The sequence below is a fragment of the Callorhinus ursinus genome, unplaced genomic scaffold, assembly GCF_003265705.2.
Source record: "Callorhinus ursinus isolate GAN/ISIS: 27379988/994484 unplaced genomic scaffold, GSC_fseal_2.0 scaffold6, whole genome shotgun sequence".
Lineage (NCBI taxonomy): Eukaryota > Metazoa > Chordata > Mammalia > Carnivora > Otariidae > Callorhinus > Callorhinus ursinus.
In genome coordinates this window covers 9,110,776-9,134,631 of record NW_027397068.1, presented here as the reverse complement: position 1 = coordinate 9,134,631, position 23,856 = coordinate 9,110,776, and the positions used below count along the sequence as shown (strand labels likewise).

General features: G+C 37.8%; 1 protein-coding gene across 7 annotated transcripts in view; it reads right to left on the bottom strand.

Annotated features, from left to right (window-relative positions):
• Window positions 1-57: 57 nt before the first annotated feature.
• Window positions 58-23,856, bottom strand: part of ZNF292 (zinc finger protein 292) — a 103,004-nt gene continuing 79,205 nt past the window's right edge. For all 7 annotated transcript variants that reach the window (XM_073893587.1, XM_073893588.1, XM_025862267.2 and 4 more), the window contains one exon: window positions 58-18,812. In XM_073893587.1, coding sequence (XP_073749688.1) covers window positions 11,661-18,812 — 7,152 coding nt within the window. In that variant the 3' untranslated portion in view covers window positions 58-11,660. The remainder of the gene's footprint in view (window positions 18,813-23,856) is intronic.

The window sequence follows — 23,856 nt, the reverse complement described above, 5'->3', positions numbered from 1 at the left end:
GCTGGCAGCTACAAGTGAATCACCTAATTAAAAAAATATGCTCGGAGAGACAAGTACTTAAAAAACATCTGAATATTTATTGAATAGAACATGCATACGTTTGCTGAAAAGGAGTGTACGTAATTTTTTTTGTGAAGTCAATATGAACATGGCCTCTGATAAAGATGGGAAAGCAAGGTAATAACAGGATTTAGATGCAGACTTTACCAAATCAAAATGGTGAGATGGTCTTTCTTCCCATTCTGACAGAATTATGAAATCTACTACAATGTTTACTTTCTCTGAAGGTATACATGTGTGTATGTGTACACGCACATATCTACCATTGTAACTACAATTTAAATTTTCCTTCAAGCAGTATTCTAGGTTTAACCTCAGTAAGAGCACATGGGTCTTTCAGAATAGATGAGTCAGGTGGTGACAACTGAATAAAAATTGTGACAATTACCTCCAATACCAGCTACTTCCTTTCTATGGCTGTGATTAAATGAGTTGACATATAATGAACTTAGAGGTCTGACACAACTCTTTATTAAATCTAATCTATTGCCCATATGAGATAGATAACGCCAGATTTCAGTCTTTGGCTTCCCAAGCCTCCCTTTAGGATCTTTGAGCTCAGTACTTTTAACTGTTGCTCCCCTTGACAGCCCAATTCAATGTACCAAAGACCTGAAAGCTCTGACGAATGGAGCATATCTGCCCTTCGCTTTCGTGTTGTACTTCTGAGAAAGGCTGCCTACACAGATGTTAGAGCTTGGTCAACGAAAAGGGAAAGAAAAAAAATGTATACATCCTATAGGACTGGGTTTCTGCCGACAGTTTTAAAATCAAAATTCAATTTTTCTTTCATTGTTGGGAATATTGGCTTAGAAAGAATAACAGTTAAAATCTCAGTGATTTTACCATTTTGTGGTAGAAAGGCTCACACCATTAGGTTGAACATTCTGGATGTTTCTGGTCATTTCACTTCTAGCAAAACAGTTGTTGCCTCTCATACTTCTGGCTCATCAACTTTGGCTGGGGAGCTGGTGTAGGATCAAGATTTTAGAATTGCTTGTTTCTCATTTTATACTGGTAACATGTAGGCTACATTAAGAAACCTATTTTTAAAGTGTAAGACATCAACATATGCCGCAACATCTGACAGTACTTAGAATTTTGCCTTATTTACTCATAAGTATATTGCACTGCCTTCCATATTTGCAATGATAAATTTCACCATATAATCCTGACACTCTCCACATTCATCCTTCTGCTTTGAAATGGCAATACTTTCAGCCAGCAGGACAGTAGAGAAAGCATTCTAAGTGAGGGGTCAGACCTGTTTTGTAGGTTTACTATTACAAGTCATTACATTTCCCCACGTCACTGTCCTCATCTATAAAAAGGCTTACTTTTTCCTCTTATGGGGCAGGGCTTGAGAATTCATTTTAAACTGCCTAAATAAGGTTAGACCCACCACCCAAATGCCATCATGGGATGAGAAAATTCCCTTTGAGGGCATATATACTTGAGAAAAACTTTGTAATGCTCCAACTTTAAGAAGCTGTTAAGTAGGTTTAGTGAACACTTTTAAGGATTGCTTTGAAATTTTCAAATAAGTAAATATAATAATGTGTTTACCAGGTAACTGTGTTTTAGGGTTGGAGGTAACAGATAAGAACTGCCAAAATGACTTGTTTGAATATTTGGACTGTATTGACTGTCGAAATATTTTTCCAAATATGTAAGAGATTGATTCTCTTTATAGCCCATCCCCCTTCCTATCTGTGTTTAGGTGTTGGTTAACATCTTGAAGCCTCCACATAAAAGGGGTTACTTTGGCTTGGTGAGAAGGGGGGCACTCTCCTTGTAGGGGTGACTCTTAGGTACCTGTTTCCAATGAAGAATTTCCTGGTGTGATCCGCTCCTTAATAGTTTGAAAGCTACTCTGTGTCCTCAAGAGCCCAGTGACGTAAACACTTCACTGCTTGCTGTAGAGGGACCATAGCACATGAGGGCTATCATTATCACCCTGACGCCCCATTCTTCTTTTCCAACAAACCCCTGGGTGACAGGGGTTTTTAGGGGATCTAGGGATGGTAGTACTAAAGGCTGTTTTAAGGGCAGCTTGCATAGTGAACATCCTTCTGACAATGCCCATAGTTACTTTGAGGGAACACAAGAACCTGGAAGCTGAAATGGCAGCAAACAAAACATCTACTAGTTTAATTATAGGGCTCCCAATACACACCAGCTATAGAATGAAAAGACAGCTAGCTGGTCAGAATCCATTCAACCCCTCCACAACTGCTTATTTTCCTTTCTCTTAGCTTTTTTGGCTTAAGAGTGCACAGCTGCAGCAAAGATCTCTAGTAGTGAGCCCTTTGTTCTTCTGTGCTCCCTACTTTCATCAACACAGCTACCTTCTTCATGGTGCCAGACTTGATTCCAGAAGTTCATCTTTTTTTTTCCCCTTTGGAATCAATATTGATTAACCGTAAACAACAACAAACAATATATATATGTATGTAACATTAAAAATATCATTTACGAATCATATACTAATCGCCTGGGGGAGAATTCTCTTCAGCTATCATGACATTTTTTTACGTCGTTCCAAATAAAGACACTGAGCAACTTGTTATTTCATTTGGCAGCCTATGTTTTCCAAATAAAGGCATATACAAGCTCTGGAGTCAATGAACATAGTTTGAACTCTCAGCTATGCCACATACTAGCTGTTTAACTCAGGCAAGATACTTAAGCCTTTCCTCACCTTACTCAATTTCATCTTAAAATGAGAATATAAGCACATAAGAATTGATGTAACAATAAACGGAAATACAAGGAAAGCTCTTAAGCACAGTCTAGCACATAGTAGCAGCCAATAAATATTAACTGTTACTGTCATTAGCAGATCTGATACATGGGACCTACGCCTGGGAGAGCTAGAAACAGCAGATTCTTGTTAGACTGTAGCCTTGGTCTTGAAGTATTCAAATCTTCTCTCTCTTCTTGGTCACTATAAATGCCCTCTCCCTACTATCTCCATTCTTACTATTCTAATTCCTCTCCCCGACTTCTGCTTACGCGTTTCAATTCTATTATGTTCTTTAAAGGGTTATCTCTAGAACTGTTGGCTACTTCACAAATTTGTATTCTGCAACCTTAACTGAATCTGGATCTCCCAAGACTTCTGGGCCAAGAGGATGCAAGAATCTACTTCCCCAAAATCCTTACATGTCCCACACAGCCTGGAAGCATTCTCCCTGACAAACCTCTTAATTAAGGACTTCAGCACTTGACTCTGTCTCCTTACACCCAGTTCCTACTAGGGATATCTTCTGTACACAGTCCATTCAGTAAATTAGACAAAAATTCTTTAAATTTTTCAACTCCAGTAACTTTCATCTACATTCTAATTTGGCGATCTACTACAGCTATTTCCAAACACTGCAAGCTGCATTACTCCTAAAATCTTAAATTTCAATGCCCTGGTCTTTCATACCTAAATCTTGGCTTTATTCCCATTATACCCTTTCTTTGGTGCCACAAAGACCTCTAGTCCCTTGACCACGCTCTTCTCTTCAGTCCTTTTGGCTTTGTTTCCTACTCTAATTGGGCTCAATTCATTGATGTATTTACTCCTGCCAGAACTATCCAACCTCTTCTTTCTCCTCCATTCAAGCTGAAGAACAGTACTGGAAATAGTACATAATCATACAGATGGTGCCACTACAAGTTCATGCTCTCAGTTCAGCTGTGCATTGAATGCTGATCAGTAATCCTTTTATATCTGCTACTTAGCTCCTTCCCCCATTCTTCAACTCAAACCTTTACCATTTAAACCTTGGTCTCCTACTTTTCCAAGGCTTGCTATCCTGTACATTTCTGTTTCCTTTCTTCAAGACAAGGAGCTCAACATTTCTACTTAACAATAGTCTAAGAAAGTAGGGTGCATGGGTGGCTCAGTTGGTTGAGCATTTCCCTTCGGCTCAGATCATGATCCGAGGGTCCTGGGATCGAGCCCAACATCGTGATCCCTGCTCAGTGGGGAGCCTGCTTCTCCCTCTCCCTCTGCTTGTGCTGTCAAATAAATAAATAAAAATCTTAAAAAACAAACACAAAAACAAGTCTAAGAGATGTCATTTTTAATTGTGTAAAGCTAGTATTTCTAACCTGTATTCTTAAGACCAGGTTCCATCTACTACTCAAACTTCGACCTCTTTAACAGGTACGTCCCCAGAATCCACAAATATTTTAAGACTTATCTTAAAATCTCTCTACAAATAAGGGAAAGCACTGGCCAATTTCCTTTTCTTTCGTGCAAGATACTTAATTCATTGCCTTGACTTCCTTAGCTCATTCACCAATTGAATATAACTAAACAAACCAAAACTTCTTTAAAGATCAATGACTACCAAAGATTAATTCTAGTAGCCTCTTTATTCTTAATGATCTCCCAGTGGCACAATACAGGACCAACTATCCTCAACATTCTCCTCCAGCTTCCATAATGCCCCACACTCTACCTCCATTCCTAGTCCTCACCTAACTTAAACCTTCCTTTCCAAGTCTTCTTTGCTAGTTTCTTTTTTTCCTGCCCACTAAGTGTTGGTGTTCCTCAGGGTTCTCTCCTTGGTGATTTATCTTTCCTTACATGCTTGCTATTTCTTTGAATTCCAGCAAAGTAAGTGCTCACTGTACCTCAGATTGAGCAAAATGCTGATGAGACGGAAGTCAAAATACTTGTACTCAAGGGATTAAAGCCCACAACTGTAGTTTCAGACCCCTATAAAGAACTGATCACTATTCCTCTCTGCCTTAATGACGTATAAGAACCTCAAACTCAGTATTAACCTTTCTTCCAATCCTATTCCTTCTATATTACCTTGGCAAACAGCGTCACCATTCACAATTACCCAAGCTAAAACCTAAGAATTTTACAACATGTGCTATTTTTCACATCTTAACCCCTCCTCTCTACCAAATCCTTCTCAATGCAACTTGAATATGCTCGATTTGCCTATACTATGAAAAACTGGTTGGACTCCATGACACTCTTTAGCAACCATTTTATCAGTCCTCTCTTTTGTCATTTCAATAAAACACCAAAAATAGGTGTTTACACTTGCTTTCTACACTTCTCAAACTGACTTCCACTCAAACTAAGTAATTGCAAAGGTCACGGATTACTTTCTTACCACTAAATCCAAAGGGTACTTTACAATTTCCTTATCTCAGGAGAATGTGACACCTTGAAATAGTTCCAACCTACAAGTCTCATGATTTTTCTTATTTCTATCTACTTTGAAATTCTGAGTTTCTCAGAGTTAGGTCCTGGATCCTTTTCTATACTCTTCCCTTAGGCAACCATCAACTCACAAAACTGCTCTTTTATCCTCACGTACCTAAATAACATTTCTTCAATCATTTATTCAAACCAAAACCTGTAAATTTTCTCAATTTCTATCCTCTTCCTCTTTCCCCATAACCCATAATGATCAAGTCCTGTCAAATATCCTAGATCTCTCAAGTCTGTCCACTTTTCTCCTTCAGCTATCACCACTCTTCAAGACAGTATTTGTTCTTCCCTGGACAACTTAGCCTCCTTAACTGGTTTCCTTGAATTTTCCACTGGAACACTCCCTCACCAGAATGAACTTTTAAAACAAGCCTGGAGTTTTCTCTAACTTCCCACCCCTTATCACCTTCTTTAGAGAAGTCTTTACTAACTTCCTTCCCTCGCCACAGACTACTTAGTACCAAATTCTCACCCTATTTTATATTCTTATAATGCCCTTAGTACTAATAATTATAGTAATTGTGTAGACTCTGAGCTCCAGGAGAGTCAGAATCAAGGTCTCTTTATCTCCCATTTAAGCATTCAAGAAGTTTTTACTACCACTAAATATGTAGCATGTGCAAGGTACCGGATTGTTCCATGGCAGAGAATAAAAAGCAATTACAACCTGATAAATGCTATCAAGGAAAGCTGAATGGTGCAATGGAGTAATTGATAATGGGGCTGAGGCCTAAGGCCTAAAGAATGAGTGAGTACACAGTAAAATATAGCATTCCAAGTGAAAGAACAGCTAGTGCAAGGACCTTGAGATGTGAAAGAGCCTGGCTTGAGGAACTCAAGAGAAAGCAATGTGGCTAGAACACAATGGGCAAAGAGGAGCAACAAGATGTATTTAGATAGGCAGGCATCATAGTAAAACAAACACCTGATTTTATTCAAAGGGCAATGTGAAGAAAAAATTTTTTCTCCACTCACTCCCCACAAACTAAAATTACTTAAAATAAATTAACCTAGCTTTTCGTGGGGAATATTCGGAAGAAAGCTCGTAAGAGTATTACAGTGGTCTATGCAAGAAATGATTTGATGAGAAGTGGGTTCCTTTTCGCTTGAGGTAAAAATGCCTATACTTGTGACCAAACATAGAGAAAGGGTATGAAGTGGTTACCATGATGATGTTAGAGAACCTAGACTGAGAAACCTAGGTAGTGATTTCACTTATCCAAATAGGGATACTGGGAGAGGAACAGATTGAAGCTGGGGTAGGGAAAGAAATGATTTGGGGTGTTGTTTAATTTTGAGGTAGGCAGTTGAAATTACAAGCCTGGAACTATGAACAGTTTGGTCTTAGAGGTATAAATTTGGGTGTGATGGTACATTCATACTGAACACCAGAGAATGGACTAAATCATCGAGAGAGAGAGTGGAGACATATACAATAAGCCAAGGTCAGGTATTGGGAGAGGAAACAGGGTTGGACTCACTGATGGAGCAGCCAGAAAAGGTAAGACAACCAAGAGAGAATATTTCCAAGAGTAAGTCATTAACCCTGATGAATGCTCCTAAGACAGTGAATGAGCAGAAAAAAGAACAGATACGGCAGCATGGGAAAGAATGGTGATCCTGATGAAAGCAATTTCATAACAGTTGTGGGATGATATATAAAGTGGGATTAAATGAGAAGAAATGGAATGTTTGACAACTCAGATTAGCTCTGATGGGAACTAAATAAAAAGGATTATAGTTAGACGGAATCGCCCTCCCCATATTAACCCCCCCTTTTTAAAAAAAGATCTTATTTGACAGAGACACAGTGAAAGAGGGAACACAAGCAGGGGGAGTGAGAGAGGGAGAAGTAGGCTTTTCACGGAGCAGGGAGCCAATGCGGGGCTCGATCCCAGGACCCTGGCATCATGACCTGAGCCGAAGGCAGATGCTTAACAACTGAGCCACCCAGGCGCCCCCCCCACCCCCCTTTTTTAAGAATAGTAGCTACTAGGGCACATATATAGACTGTTGAAAAGGATCTAGTAGCAGAAAGTTTGATGAAAACAGAGTAGCTAATTCAAAGTTTTTGAGGTGAGGAAGGATTGATTTTTGGTTAAGAGTGCAGATCTGTAGATGGGCTTATAAATTTGGTGGTGAAAAGTGGAGAAAATTCCGGTCACGTTTTTCTAGTTTCTCAGCAAATGTGATTAAAAGCGCATTGATGAAGGGAGTAGGAAAACTGAAAAAAAAAAAAAAAAAAAAGGAAATCATTTAAGTTTGTGGAAGCAAGGTATTACAGTAACACTGCAGAAAAACTGCCAGGCAGTTTTGAGTCTCTTTGAGATTATAAACTTGCCTGTTGTAGTAATTTCCTCCCACTCAACTGCTCAAAGGCAGACAGGTTTTGAAAATTGTTCTAGAACACGACAGAGAGAGGGGCATGATCTGAGGATACCTGCAAAGGAGTGCATGTAACAGTTGAATCTAGTCTCTAAGTAGGACAAGTTGAGGACAGGGTGAGTGGATGAATAATGAGCAAGTGGTAGGATTAAATGACTAGTTAAGATGAGGTAGAAGTATTTTTTAGTGGAGATATCCCAAGCAGGTGAGCTACCAGTTTGTGGCTGGACAAAGGGAATCTGAATTCCAAATATGGAAGTGATACATGTAGGACTCCCATTTATGGAGAGCAAATCACTGAAATGAAGCACCTCTAATGAGCAAAACCACTGAGAAATAAAGCAGATACTATCATTTTGTTCACTGAGAGGTAGGTAGTGTTGGGAGGCACAGATAATAAACAATTTAAAATTAAAAAAATTGTTGTAAAAGGACATGTGAAACTTATCAATTGGAATGGATAAATTGGCCAATCAGAAAAATCACCACTTGTAAACAGCTGATACATGCTGCACTGGTGCACACACCTGCTGATTCTCAGCCCTGGTTTAATGAATGCCATTTCAGAGGACTGTTTCCTAAAATGTGCTCCTTAGAACACTTAGTAGGTTATATCTGAGTATTAACATCAAAAAAGAAAAATATTTTCCTTGTCAGTTAAGTCTGAAAAATTCCCATTTAACAGTTAACATGTTCTCTGCACAGAACTTTCAGTCTTTAATATACTACTGTGCACTGGATTCTTTTAAGAGCAAGCTAGAACATGCAGTTTAGAAAACTTTGATGACAGAAGTTCCAACCTGGTAGTAACTCATTACAATAAACATTTTGAAAAAGGTTGCCTGCCTTACTGTTCTACTGCTTCTCAACTCTGTTAACATCTTTTCTTCTGGCCCCCACCATTTTTTGCCTCAAGCCTCCCTGCTTTTAACTCCAACTTACCCAATCTATCCTCTACATAATACCAATTATCTAAAATTGGCATCTGGTCAAATCGTTGAACTTAAATGCATTCAGTAACCACTTAATAAATCAAAACTGAAAACTATATGGCATACAAGAACCTTCATGATCTGGCTCATTTCCTCTTCAGCTTCTCCAACCCCCTATCTTTCCACATAAACCACTTGCAATACTGCAAATGCACTATGCTGCTTCATCATACCTCCATACCTACAATTCGTTTCCCCTATGACCATCCAAGGACTGGTCCTTCATCTTTCAAGAATCACTTTTCTACAGACTTTCATAAACACCCACCCCTGCAATAGCGCATTCCCTCTTTGTTATCTCTAGCTATAGTATTTATGTAGTCTTAACAGCTATAGCAACTGTTTGCTTACCCAATGATCAAAACACTGCCTTGCCAAAACTCGATCTCTGTCTAGCCCTTTAAAATAATTTATGCTGAATTTAACATTGCTGAAAATCTCCCAAACTGTTACCTTTTCACTTCATGATACATTTTGAATACGTTCTGATCTGTAGATTCATATTCTTTGGGTTTAGAAGAGGGAAAAAAATCCATTTTTAAATGATAAAACCTAGGCAAACTAAGGCCGTAGGAAGACAGTATCTCAAGACAACAGACTGAGGAAAAGTATACATGAAAAATATATACTTTAAGATTACTTTTTTAATACTTAGGCATTACATTCCATATCAAATTTTACCAACATGCTGTTCTATAAATTAATATTTTATACCATAACTTGATTTTTCTGTTCCATGCTAAAAAGCCCACTCTGCCATAATTACTTTTAGCAAACAGTACCTGGAATATAAAAAAAATTAATTCGGTGTTGGCAAACCTCCTGACATGTAGAACAATTACAGAAATGTCTAAGGGTGAATTTTCTTGAGCTAATGAGCAAAAGAAAAGCCCCAATACAATGGTATTTTCACTTAACGGTGGCTCATCACTACATTCACCAGAAATAAATCTCCTTGCTACTGTACTATTTAGGGCAGTTTTGCCAAATGCCTATCTTTAAGAGCTAGGTCAACTTCCAAGAAAACTGTACAGAAACATTCAGTTGTTAACAAAAATTTAATATTAAAAATTATTCAGTTAAGTTATTGTTAATTTAGGAAAAAAACATGTATTAATTACCCATAAGAACAACTTTTATTTTAATAAATAACAGTGGGCTTACCAAAGGGAAGGGATTTTAGTTTGTCAAGTTTTATGCATATTGGTAATAAACCTTAAGGAGGTGAAACCAACTATTCAATATAACCCATTAGGCCCTAAAAATAAAACTATAATACTTTAATAAAACTTAAAAAAATATTTTCCAAAAGAAAATAATTCACTCCTTGACCATGCTTATTTATTCAGAGTACCAGCAATTTCAGTTAAGTGCTTCACTTTTCCTGCAAATCTGATGTTGCACAGGGAATATACACATTTTCATATTATTACAACATCGTCAATATCTCAGGCTAATAATATTGTGAATGCAACTGGTTTATAACAAACACAAAGTCAAAAATCAATGCTACTATATATGGCAAACAGAAACAAAAGTAAATTCAAAAGATGTTTTCTTTTGTTTCCAGTACTGACTTTACTTGGACTTCAAATGAAGGTAATAAACTCTCCTGAAATAACCTCTATCTCTGCCGTGAATCCACAGTATAAATATGGTGAATAAAGCTAAACTGTAAGAGCTAACTATATACTGAATAACCAAAATAATCAATTATAACAACTAATACTGCTCTGGAAGACCAATCTAATGAAAAAAGTATCATTAGATGTGGTGGGAAAATACAAATCTGTACAATCTAACATCTATAAACAGTAAAATCAAAACATCCAACTTCCTTATAGAAAGTGTTTCATCTATGTAATTATAAATGTTAAGGACTCTTGCATTTTATAAACACAAGATGGGCTCACTTTGATGATATCAATTTTAAGATTTATAAAAATGTTTAAAAAAATCTTTCCACAAAAGTTTATACAGTTTAAAGCTATACACCAATCTATAAATCTCAGAAAATGGAAAAAAAAAACTTTATAAGATCACATGTATAAAACAAGAAATGAAATGTGATTTTATTTAAGGCAATACTGGGCTACTTCACAAATCACCACCTCAAATATTTACACTGCTCCACACTACTAGTTTCTATCACATTCACAAAGGATTTTTTTTTAATACCAAATGTTTAAAATCTTTGATGTAGTAAATTCTTTATTCACATTTCCATTATATTTCATGGAATCATAGTAACTATATCCAATTAGAAGCATTGAAAAAAACCTGTAGCTATAGGAAACTGCTAAAGAATCTGCTATAATTTCACATGAATACCATCCCAAAATCCTGGAGGATAAATTTACAAAGCAGAGCAAGGTGTTGATATAATATGCCTACTTTGTGAAAAGTAATTTTGAGATCTTGTAAATAAATGTTTTATGTAAAAAAAAAAATCAATGAACCATGGCAGAGTTTCTACTTTTAGTTCAAAAAATTCTTAATTTAAAACAATAAAAGAACAGTTTTAAAAACTTGATCACTTAGTTAAAAATTAAAATTCCAAATATAAATGTGTCATTTAATAGTTTAGACTTACACACTGCTGGTGGCAGCAAATGATTTACAATAATAAATATGTACAAAAAAGATATCTACAAAGACTACTGTTCTACATGAGCAGTGACCTGGTGAAACATAACAATCACACAGATAATTCAATTTAGTTCATGGAAAGGGCAACTGGCTGATAGAAATTTGAGGTGAAGCTCAACTATTTACAATAACTGAAGTATTGATTCTGTTCCTCAAGTCCCATAGGGATAAAAAAAAAAGTTTTACATGACAAATGTCATGTTTTTTTTTTCTTTTTCCTTTTTTTGGCCAGGTTAATTCATGTCAGCAACAAAAATTAATGAGAAAGTTTCACAACTCTAGCATGCTTGATGGCTTCTACTTAAAATAAAACCGTAAATAATGTATTTATAGTACATTAGTTATCAGTACTGCCCTCTACCTGTGGCTTTACCCATACTAATTTCTTTCATAACAGACACATCTGGATCATCTGAATGTACTTCAAGTTTTTTCAGACTGACGGTAGGTTTCATTTCCTGAAGTTGTTTTAACACAAGTTCAGTGCAATCTTTAAGAGTCTTGTCTAAAACAATTTTTACATTATCACTGCACTGAAGCTGTGATGGATTGGCAAACTGTACAAAGGTTTCACTTTCTTTACAAGAGCATACATGATTTCCACTAGTCACAGCAGTCTTATCAGTATTTTTTCTTGAATTTGAATGGGATCCTTTCTTATTTCCACTATTTGGATGGTCTTTGTCAGAATTTTTCTTCTGCTTCACTGCAGACTCCTCAAGAAACTTCAGAAATGATACTTCAAATCCCATTGGTTTAAATGAGCTCCAGTCAAAAGATGCAGGATGCTCCTCCGTGGTTTGAATTGCAACAGCAGTTTCTTCTTCTTTGTGTGTACTACTTAACTCAACTGCTGATGCTGGTTCTGCTTTTTCAACTTTTCTCTTTTTATTTTGGGAGACATTTTTTTCTTTATTAACTCTCTTCAAATTACTTGTTTTTTGTTTTTCTGACTGGCAGGGGTTATTTTCCTGAAAATCATTACTTACATTTGAAGAGGTATGAGCTTGGGTCTCCACACTTGCATTATCTTCATTTATTAATTTTGTAATAAATAATTCTGTTAGTTCATCCATTTCATCTTTCTCGTTTTTTTCACTTTCTCTCTGTGGAACTGTAGCTGTTCTGGAGTTATCGTTGCTCTCTGATACACATGCATCAGAATTTTTCACATCACTCTTATCACCTTCTTGCTCAGAAGTGTCCTTTAGTTGTGAGCTGCAACACCGTTTGAAGACAATGAGAAGATTACGGTGTTGTGATGTAAATGCCTTTGATAATTTATGGCATTTATAATGTCTAATTATATTGCTTTCACTTGTAACAACCGATGTACACCCTTTTATCATACATGGATACTGGGTCACAAATCTGCTTGTACACTCAGATAAGGCATCATTTCTAGCCTTTATAGAATATACGTGCTTTCCACGTTTCAGAGAATAAGGCTTATTTTCTTCAATCTGCACAATTTTCGCAGTTTTGTTTTCTAAATTATTTTTTTTCTTTCGTTTCGTCTTAGGCATTTTGATTCCTTCCTTTCCAGATCTGTGTTTTGTCCCCCGATGCTTAGACTTTGTCTTTTCTTGGTTTGCTTTGCTTGATATATTTTCCTGACCAGGTGTTAATCTTCTTGGCCGAATCAAATGAGCTTTGTGTTTGTCATTATGCTTATTAAAAATGTGTCGGAGAAGATTTGACCGAGTTGCATATATACGGTCACAGCCTTCACAGTCACACTTGTATATGCCATCTTCTTCAGTTTTACTTCCCCTTATCCCAATTCCATGATCTGCCTCAAGATGAACAACATAGTTCAAGTATGTGGTAAATGAAGACTTACACTCTAACTGGTCACATGGAAATTTCCCAACATCCACAGAAGCAGTCATACTTTCAATCTCCTCAGGAGTCATTTCATGAAGTTTCATGTAGTGTTGTATCAGGCCAGTAATTGCTTGGAAAATTCGAGAACAGTCACTCACCTGACATCGAAATTCTTTCACAGTCTGTTTAGTTTCAATTTCTTCACTTTCTTTACCAGCTTCACTTTCTTCTTCAACCTCTGCAGAAAATGCAGGTAGATCTGACTTGTGTACAGCCTGGTAATGCAGAATTAAGTTTTGCTGTATAGTAAAAGCGGCAAAGCAACCCTGGTGAACACATCGATAAGGTCTGTAGGGACTGTATCTTGTTGGAAACTCAAGGGAGTGAGAAACTGGCTTCTTGCGTTTTTTCTCCTCCTTTTCTTTTTTATGTCTCCTAACTTTCCGTCCTTTGGTTTGTATGTTTGCGAGAGAATTTGTATTACCTTGTTCTGAAGTAACTGTGATCACTTGCACAGAACTTTCTGTTTTTTCAGGACTTTTTTTTTCTACAAGTTGTTTTTCTGGGATCACTGCTACATTACCGAGGGCATTTTCCTTCATTGCTCCCAAGTCTAAAGTGGGCTGCAATTCCCTTTTATTTTCCTCTGTCATAGTTAGCTGTCTTTTTACTTGTGTAACTCGTGGGGCTGACAAATTTTCACTCTGAGATTTTCTTCCATAAGGCCGTTTTATTTTTAACTTTACCATTTCTTCTGTTGTAAAATGATGGACCAACTGACAGTGTGCCCGGAGATTAGAATTTCTTGTAAATGTTTTTGTACAGGTAGGCACTACACATTTAAATGGAGCAAATTTCAACTGATTCTTCTTAATTTCAAGAATCATCTCTGCAGTGTACTGATGAATCTTACCATAGTGCTTAAATAAAGCATCCTTTGTCATTGCACTGTAATTACAGCCTTGGTTTTGACACACAAAGGGTTTATTAACTTTGTCACTAAACTGAATGTTGCTTATCATTTCGGAAACTGGCTGAATAACTGTGACACTTGGAATTGGTTTAACAGGAGTGGGAGTCAGTGTCACTGATGTATTTATTAGTACGCACTGGGGTGCTGGAGTGGACAGGTCATTTTCTAATTTTAATTTCTGCAAGCCTTCTAAAATTTCCTGTATTTGATCCTCCTTATGTAATACTTCAGATGGAGGAATGTTACTTTTTGCTGGCATGACACCTATGAAGGAAGAAAACTGAGAAGAATCAGGTAACTTGTTATTTTGTACAGCGTTTACTGAAGGAAGCTGAATGTTATAATTTATTTGGGCATTCTGTGATGTTTCACCGACACCGTGAGATCCACTTTTTACCTCAAGTATTTGAGAATTCATAGCACTTTTAATAATTTCAAGAGTCTTTTCAAAGTTTTGTATAACATTGTCTTCAGAAATCTGCAAATCAGAATTTATTGAAGTTGTGCACGAATTCAAAGCCATCATTTGGGAATCACCATTTTCAGTTTTTAATGTTAAAGGAGCTAACACTGTATGGGACTCAAGATTGGTTTTAAAGTTTTCTTTCACATCAGTAATAAATAACTGATTGTCAACATTATTTAATTTCTGTGTTAGGTTTTCCACCAAACCCTGAGGCTCACAATTTGGAATTACATTTGAATGGAGGTTACTAGTTGGTATCTCTATACTCTTTGCTATAAGTCCCATTGCTGTTAAGTCACTTGTTACCAAGTTTTGGGAAGCATTAGGTGCAATTAGGGGAGGAGCAACTTTCTTTCTTCTCTTCGAAGCACTGTTTCCCTTCTTATTTAAATGACTAGACCTCGTGTTCTGAGGACCACTTATAACTGAAACACGTGAACTGTTATTGGTAAAATTTTGTGATGGCCCACTAGAATTGGGGAATGAACTAGAACACAAACCATTTTCAACAGTCTTCAGTAGTAAGTCATTTGTTGGGAAAACAGGCAAACTGCTGCATTCCTCAATGGAGGAAGTTTTGGAGTTTGGTGTCCTATTCTGGTTTGTCAGCAGGGGGTTTGGGTGGCATACAGTCTGCAACAGGGGTGGCACAGCTGGATTTGGCATCACTGTTGCACTTACTTGTGCCGCATCTGAAACACAACCTGTTGGAACATGAGAAAGCATTTCGGCACCCTCAAATGTACTGGGAATGCCAGCAGTTTCCAAAGCCTGTTTAATTATTTCACTTCCTTCTTGACTAACACTGGTACTAAAACTAGTCACACCAGTCCGAGGAAATGTATTTGGTAAAAATGTAGATGAGCGATTTTCAGCAGCAAGAAGTTGCAGGAACGATGGATCTTTAAAACATGCTTCTGGACTGAAGGTAGACTGTTGCGGCTGCTGCAAATTTACTGCATTTGTGGAGAGAATCATGCTGGCAAGAAGAGAAGGCTGTCCATTATTCTGTAGAAGTTCTTGAGCAATTTCTGCTCCATCCAGTGGTTTACAGTAAGATCGCTTAGATAAGTGTCCACCCAGAGATCTGGGATTAGTAAAAGCCCTGTAACACCTGCTACAGATAAATTTCCCATCTCTGATAATTGCAGGCCATTTAGCCCTTTTGTTGTGCTTGGGTTTTCTTTCCTTCCCATTTGGGACCCGCCCACGGTCTTTTTTCACCTTTTCAGGTGCTGACTGTTGGGCACTGGTGCTATTAAAGTCATTTGCAACATTGACTTGTGAAGGAAAAACTGCATTTTCACCATTACCTCCCTTTAGAAAGGAGGAATTAGTGTTTCCTTCAATCTGTGAGGAAAAATGATTTGTACTATTTTCCAGTTGGGAAAAAACAGAATTAGCCCCATTATCTGCTGGTGAAGGGAAGAGAGACATTGAACTACTTTCTGCAGGTAGAGGAAGGAAAGGATCTGAGCCACTGTCAATATTCAAAGGCAAAACTGTTTTGGTTAGATCTTCCATTTGTGCTGGCAAGGTAGTAGTAGATAAATTTTCCATTTGGGAACATATAATACCACCACCTTGTTCATTTTTATCCTGAGAAGGTATATTTGGATTTATGACACTTTCCACTGAGGGCAACAGCGGAGTTGACACACTTGTTAAATGAGCTGGAAAAATGGAAGGCGAGACATGCTGCAATTGATTTGAACAAGTAGGATTCCCGTTGGCTTTGGTCTGTGGTGTAAAAAATGCATTGTTAGAGCTGCTCACCTGTGATGGCAAAAAATAAATAAACTTTCCATTATTTGGTGTATTTAAGTTGTTAGATTTCTGACCTTTTTTACTTTTGCGCTGCATTTTAAATGCAGCATACTGGTCAGGGTGTGCTGTCTTCATGTGTTTCCCAATACTCTGTGAAGAATTATAGGTTCGAGTACATCCCTCAACCTGGCAACTGAATTTCTGAACTGGCGCTTTTGGAGGCACTGATGGAGTTCCTAAAGAACTACTTGGGTTGGGCTGTGGTGGAACAAATGTGATACTTTCCAATGTCTTAAGAGGTAAATTATAAAGATTGGATGATGTTTTAACATTACCTCCACATTCAAACTTGGAAGCTGGTAAACTGTTTTGAAATCCTGCCTGATTTTGCACAGAAAAGGTCATCAGGTTGTTCACTTGTCTTTCTAAGTTTTGTGGGGTAAGGTCACCTATTTTGAGGGTTTCTGAATTTACTAAAGAATTCTGAGTAATCTGGGCTTCATTAAAGCAATCCTGTTTTCTTTCTTGAAAACCTGGACGACACAAATCATTACAAGTATCTCTAACTGGTGTATGTAAGTCTGTGACCAGTGATTCAGCAGTGCCTTCCAAAGTTGAGTTTTCTTGCTTTCCAAAGTTATCCTCGATCCCCTGATTGAGGGACACTTTAATGGATACAGCTACTTCACTGGCCTGAAGCAGAGGAGTAGTCACAGGGTTTTCCAAACCATTTGACAATGGTCCATCAGCTGGCCTGAGCTCTGATGCAGAAATCTGGTCTTGTTTGGTCACAGCTGATTCTGCTTTGCTTTTATCCCAAGCATCACTTCTATCTGCCGGTATGGTGTTTTCAATATTATTTTCTGAGGGAAGCACAGACCCCTCTTTCTCGATGCTAACTTCTGTGTTCGGATTCACTTTAGAAGGCTGAACACAATCTCCAGATGAAATATGTTGGTCTTCAGGAGGCAGCATTTTTTCAGGAGTACTGTGATCGTCCAGATGCTTTTCTAGCTCACTCTGAGAACGATAAACCTTACCGCAACCTGTGAACTTACAAGTATAGGTATTGTAATGCTGTGCCTCATGATCATACAGTAAATAAGCTTCTGAAAAAATTCTGCCGCATTTAGGAAACATACACTTTGCTCTAAAGACTTGATGTTCCTTTCGGTGTGTTAAGAGCTCTGCGTAACTATTAAAACCAGCCTTACATTTCATCTGTATACAGATATATGGTTTACTGCCACAGTGCATTTGTAGGTGATCATTAAGATGAGTAACACTTACAAAATGCCGTCTACAGTACTGGCAAATAACTTTTTTGCTTTGCATTTCAAGAAAGCGCTTGGCATCTTCATTATCCTTATGCCCCTTTACATGAGCAATTAAATTTTTAAAGTACTTAAAGCCCTTTTTACAAAAAGTTACAGGGCAATTAAATTCATTAACAGGTACTGGTTTCTGGACTGGGATCACTTCTGGTTCATAAGATTTATCTTTGTCATCAGTCTCATCATCTGAACCATCATTGTCATTAAATACTATGAAGTCTGTTGAATAGAGACTATTCTTTTTTATAGGCCGCTGTTCCTGCTTGGTCACAGCATTAGTCTTCTGATTCTCATTGGTAGTTGCGATCTTAGGTGGCCTTCCCAGTCTTCTTAGTGGTTTCATAGCTGCTAGTCTCTCTTTACTAGATTGTTTAACATGCAATGTGACATGAGGGACAAAAGTTTCTTTAGAATTGAAGTTCTTTGCACATATAGGGCAACTGTAAATCCCATCTTTGTAATGTTTTTGAGCATGTCGTACTATTCTATGACCAAGGAATTCTTTGTCACATAGCACACAATACTGCATGTAGGCTTGCCAATTCCTAAACCTAGCAGAAATAAATCCCCTCTCTCTTAATTGTTTTATCTCTCTCTTCTTCTGCTTTTCATCACAGATGTCTTTAAGAAGGCCAGAATTAGCACCAATTCCATCAGAAAGTCCATTCACAGAAGTTTCTTTAATCTCTTCCTGGTAGTCCACTACTTTCTCATAAACTTCACTGTCGTTTAGTTCATCTATTGAAGACACAATAGATGCTTCTTCCCCCATTAATGCAAGACATTGTCGTTTTAATGTTTTCCAATCCCAGAATTCTGGATCAAAGGGCCACTGAGTTTTCAATACAAGTAAGAGCTCACAGCGTAGAGAATTTGGTATTGGAAGATTCTCTTCATCATATTTCTGGTCTGGCTGGTTATACAGCATTTCCACAGCATAATATGCATCTACTGTAGGCTCAATAAGAAATTCACTCAGTTGACAAGCACGTTTAACTTCCAGATCATCAGGCAACAAGCACGAAATGGTCTTGCAAATAGATATTTTCACTTCAGTATTTTCTGTAGATTCCAAACGAAGGGCTTTTACACATAATTCTATACAGGTGGCAAGTCCAGCCCCTTCAGTCTGTGAAAAAGCAAATAGGAAATGTTAATTTAATCTATACTAACACAGGTTTGTGAATTTAGTAATTTTGAAACTGACGTTTGCTATTCTCAAATTTTGCAGCAGCAACATATGAAATGCTGCCTCCTCTAAAGCACTGTAGCTTAGCCTTGTGTATGCGTGTGTGTGTAAAATGAACTATAAAGAATAGCAGAAAAAGGATAAGCATTGGGAACAAAGAGAAGACCTGGGTATAAAGTCATCTAATATAGCTAGGCAAACTTGGAAGTTATTAACTTCTCTAACCGTTCACAGCCCACTCAATCCTTCTAAAATAAGCACCTTGAACTATTATTATAAGATACCAGTAATGAAGGTTAAGAGTCATCTGAAGATATATGTAGTAAAAAGATAAAAATGGGTTTTAAAAGGACTAAGAGAACATAAATATAAGAAATAAGCCAGCTATTAAGATGTGGCCACATTCATGGGAATGGAGTATGTATTATACAGGATCAAAGGCAGAAAAGAAATAAGTAAAAAAAGCTGATAGGGTCTGTATTTTCACAGGCTAAGAAGGAAATAAAATATTTTACTAAAACAGAAGCTTAGATTTGTGGGCCAGTAGGAAAGTGAGGGGAGGATACTAAATCGGCCTGACTTTAGGAAAAGCAAGGGCACAAAGACCAAGAAGAAAATGGACAAGAATAGGTATGAGACCTATTTTTAAAAGTGACAGTGAGGAAAGGACAACAGGGAAAGAAGCGGGACCATATGGTTGTCTCCAGCTTTTACGTCAAACCTGTCTAGTTATTTTCTACTATTTTGAGATAAATCTGAGCCAGAAAACTTTTACAGCAAAATATCTGCACCTCTCTTACATGCCTTAGGGACTACTACTAATAACAGATAATTAGGTCACTCTGTCATAATATGAAGGGGAAAAAAAGACATGTGGTGAGGAAAGGTGCATATTAGAGAGGACGTCTTGGAGAAATCAAAGGTCAAGTCAACCATAAAGATGATCTCAAGTGATAATGCAGACATATACCAGACAGACTAGTAAATACGTACAGGACGAGAATTCTGGAAAAGGCTATATTTATTTAGAGAATTCAGGAAATAATGGAGAAAGAAATGATTTTAAGAAAGGATTCAGGAAACAGGTTTTGTGGATGCCATCTGCATTGAGGAAGAAGACTGTAACTATTCTGTCATGTGACTGCTGATCCCTTCATAAACAACAAAAGCAGATTCAAAAATTCTACTTACTGCTTATAAAATGCAACTAAGATTACTTCAGAGAGAAACTCAACAGTTCTATTCTAATACAGTCTACTATTGGATTCAAGGGTGCATTTCAACTCATTAAGGGCAAATGGCTTTGAATAAATTTGCTTTAAAAATATCTTTTTTTTTTTTAAAGATTTATTTATTTATTTTGAGAGAGTGAGAATGAGGGGGAGAGAGAGTACATGAGACGGGGGAGGGTTAGAGGGAGAAGCAGGCTCTTCGCTGAGCAGGGAGCCTGATGCGGGACTCGATCCCAGGACTCCGGGATCATGACCTGAACTGAAGGCAGTTGCTTAACCAACTGAGCCACCCATGTCTTAATGTTGTAATTAAATGTGAAAACTTAATGCCAACAAAACTATAACAAAGTTTTTATTTTTGTTGAGTTTTTCATCTTTGTGATTAAAAATTGTTGCTAGGTGTATAACAAGTGTTTTTAAAGATGAATTTGAATTAGTAAGTTCCCATAAATATGTGATTAAGCCATTAGCCTATAAAAATCTACTTAATTCATATCATTAGTTAATAAGTTACTGATAACACCAACTTGAATTTAAGACTGACAGGAGCAGAAGAAAGCTAAGTGCTAAAAATTCAGAGGAGGAATAGAGATTCACCCCCGACTGACAATGATCCATCATGAGGCAACCTTCTGAAAGATACAAGGTTTTATCTTTGGTAACCCCCCACTTTTCTGTTCCTTTCCTCTGACTGCCTAGTATCCTTGGCCCTAAGCTACCCGAGGCTTACAGACTGATTAGTTCTCCCATGTACATCCTATTTAGCCCTTCTCCATCCACACACAGCATCACGTCTTACCCTGCTTTAAATTCTTAAATGGTTACCTTTGTACCTCAGAATTAAATATATATATATATATATATAAATATATATATATATATATTAAAGATTGTATTTATTTGAGAGAGAGAATGAGAGAGAGAGCGAGCACATGAGAGGGGGGAAGGTCAGAGGGAGAAGCAGACTCCCTGCTGAGCAGGGAGCCCGATGCAGGACTCGATCCTGGGACTCCAGGATCATGACCTGAGCCGAAGGCAGTCGCTTAACCAAAACTGAGCCACCCAGGCACCCGAATTAAATATATTCTTAATGGGGAATACAAAAAGGCCTTCACAATCTTTAACAATGCCTCATCTGGTCTAGACTCATCTTTTATCTTTTGCCCTACCCAAATAGCCTATAGACCAGGTAAACTGAGCTAACTGTAATTCCTCAAATATGCCATTCTCTCATTTGTCTTGATACCACTTGTGATACTGTGATATAATACATACATACATATTTTGGTTTTCATCCAGGGTTCCCAGCAAATAGCTCCTAAAACCTTTGTAATTTCCCAAGTGATAAGAGCTATAAGGGCATCTTTTGTTCCCAGCTCCTGAAATAGCTCCAGAGCCTTAAACTGTGAAAAGGTGCTATTATTAATAAGGCCCTTTTAACCACAAAAGAGTTTATGTTAATGAGGCGATTTTTGGAAATCCCCTAGATAACCCCCGGACGGGGGCTGATAGGGGAACAAACCTGTGATTAGAGGGTTGGAACTTTCAGCTCTTGCCCACACCCCCACCCTCAAGGAAGGGAGAAAAGCTGGGGTCTGAATCAATCGCCAATGGTGGCTGATGATTTAATCAATTATGCTTATGTAATGAAGCCTCTATAAAAACAAAAAAAGAAGGGGGGTTCAGGGACCTTTTGTACTGGTAAACATGTGGAGATCTGGGAAGGCAGATTGCTCCTTGCCCTATGCATATCTTCCATCTGCTTCTTCCTGAGTTGTATCCTTTCATAAAACCAGTAATCTAGTAGGTAAACTGTCTTCTTGAATTCTGTGAACACTCTAGCAAATTAATCAAATCTGAGGAGGTTGTGGGAACTTTTGATTTTAGCCAGTTGGTCAGAAGCACAGGTGACAAACTGGACTTGTGATTAGCATCTGAAGAAGGGTGTGTGTGTGGCAGTCTTATGGGACTGTGCTATCTCCAGGTAAACAGTGCTAGATTTAAGTTGTAGGATACCCAGCTGGTGTCCACAGAATCAGATCTGCTTGATGTGGAGAAAATCCCCACACATTTGATGACCCAAAGTATTCAGTGAGTAGTAAAAAGAGGAGAAAAGTTTTTTTCTTTATACCACTTTCTATGCTTTTTCTATTACTAGGAACACTTTCCCCTCAGAGTCAACACAGACAAGTGGGTTAGAATGCCCACCTCTTTTACTCATTCAGCACTACTTTATACCAGGCACTGTGCTAAGCAATGTGCTTTCACAGGAGTCTTAGCACTCCACCAAAACTGAAAGACCCATACTATATTACAACTGTTTGTGTGTCTCCATTAGTAGACTATGAAAGCCTTAAGGGCAGGGCTGTATTTTTCAACTTTTAATTTCAAGGGTCTAGGAAAAAAGCATGAATAACCGGCCAATAGTCTTCAATAGGTCCTGGAATTCTGAAAGAGGGCTGCCAGTTAACCCAAACCACTAACCTTGAGACTAAATTACATCATGTGAAAAATAAGGAGTATACTAGAACCTAGTTACTAGAGCATAACTTTAAGGTCTCTTTTAGTCCTAATACAATAATAATCTATGATTCTACTTTTTGTTTTTTAAATATTTATTTATTTGAGAGAGAGTGTGACGCATGCATGCCACTGGGGGTAGGGGCACAGGGAAAGAATCTCAAGTAGACTCCCCACTGAGCCCCAAAGCAGGGCTCGCTCTCACTGAGATCCTGACTGGAGCCGAGATCAAGAGTCAGATGCCTAACCAACTGAGATACCACCCAGGCGCCCCTATGATTCTAGTTTTAAGATAAAACCTCTAGGGGCACCTGGGTGGCTCAGCTGGTTAAGTGGCTGCCTTCAGCTCGTCATGATCCCAGGATCCTAGGATGAAGCCCCGCATCACGCTCCCTGCTCGATGGGAAGCCTGCTTCTCCCTCTCCACCGCTTGTGCTCTCTCTTGTGCGCGCTCTCTCTCAAATAAATAAATAAATAAAATCTTAAAAAAAGATAAAACCTCTGATCAGATTTCAGAAAGTAAAAAACAAAGGGAAAAACATTTTATGCAATAGGAAACAAGATTTTTGGGGCAGAGTACTTAATTAGCAAGTTGCAAGTTACTCTTGTGAATAGGTGAGCTCCCCTGGCCCAACTTTCTAAGCTATTATTCATGCTTTTAACTGCTCTTTTATGGACTTTACTTCTGAACCCAAAGTCTCTCCAGAAAGGTACTATTCAACAGAACTGTCTGTGATGACAGAAGTATTCTTTATGCTATTCAATACGTCACTAGCCACTAGCCAGAGCTATTGAGCACCTAAAATGTGGCTACTGGTTACCATAATGGAAAGTGTAGCTCTTGTCCAAGATTTTCCCTCTCCAACACAATCTCCTTGTGAGAGGGGTGTAAGGTTGAGGGAGGAGAGTCACTTTTACCTAATCTCCTTGATTAATCGAAGTAAGGAATGAAATACAAAGTGGTTAGAGTTACCAGGTGGTCAACAGAAAGTCAAGATTTATACCCAATCTGTCTGGCTTCTAGTTTCAAGCTCTTTCCACTTTGCTATACTGCTCTTCAAGTTAGACATAAAGCAGTGGCACAACCTGTATTTTATTTTTTTTTAATTTTTTATTGTTATGTTAATCACCATATATCACATCATTAGTTTTTGATGTAGTGTTCCATGATTCATTGTTTGTGCATAACACCCAGTGCTCCGTGCAGTACATGCCCTCTTTAATACCCATCA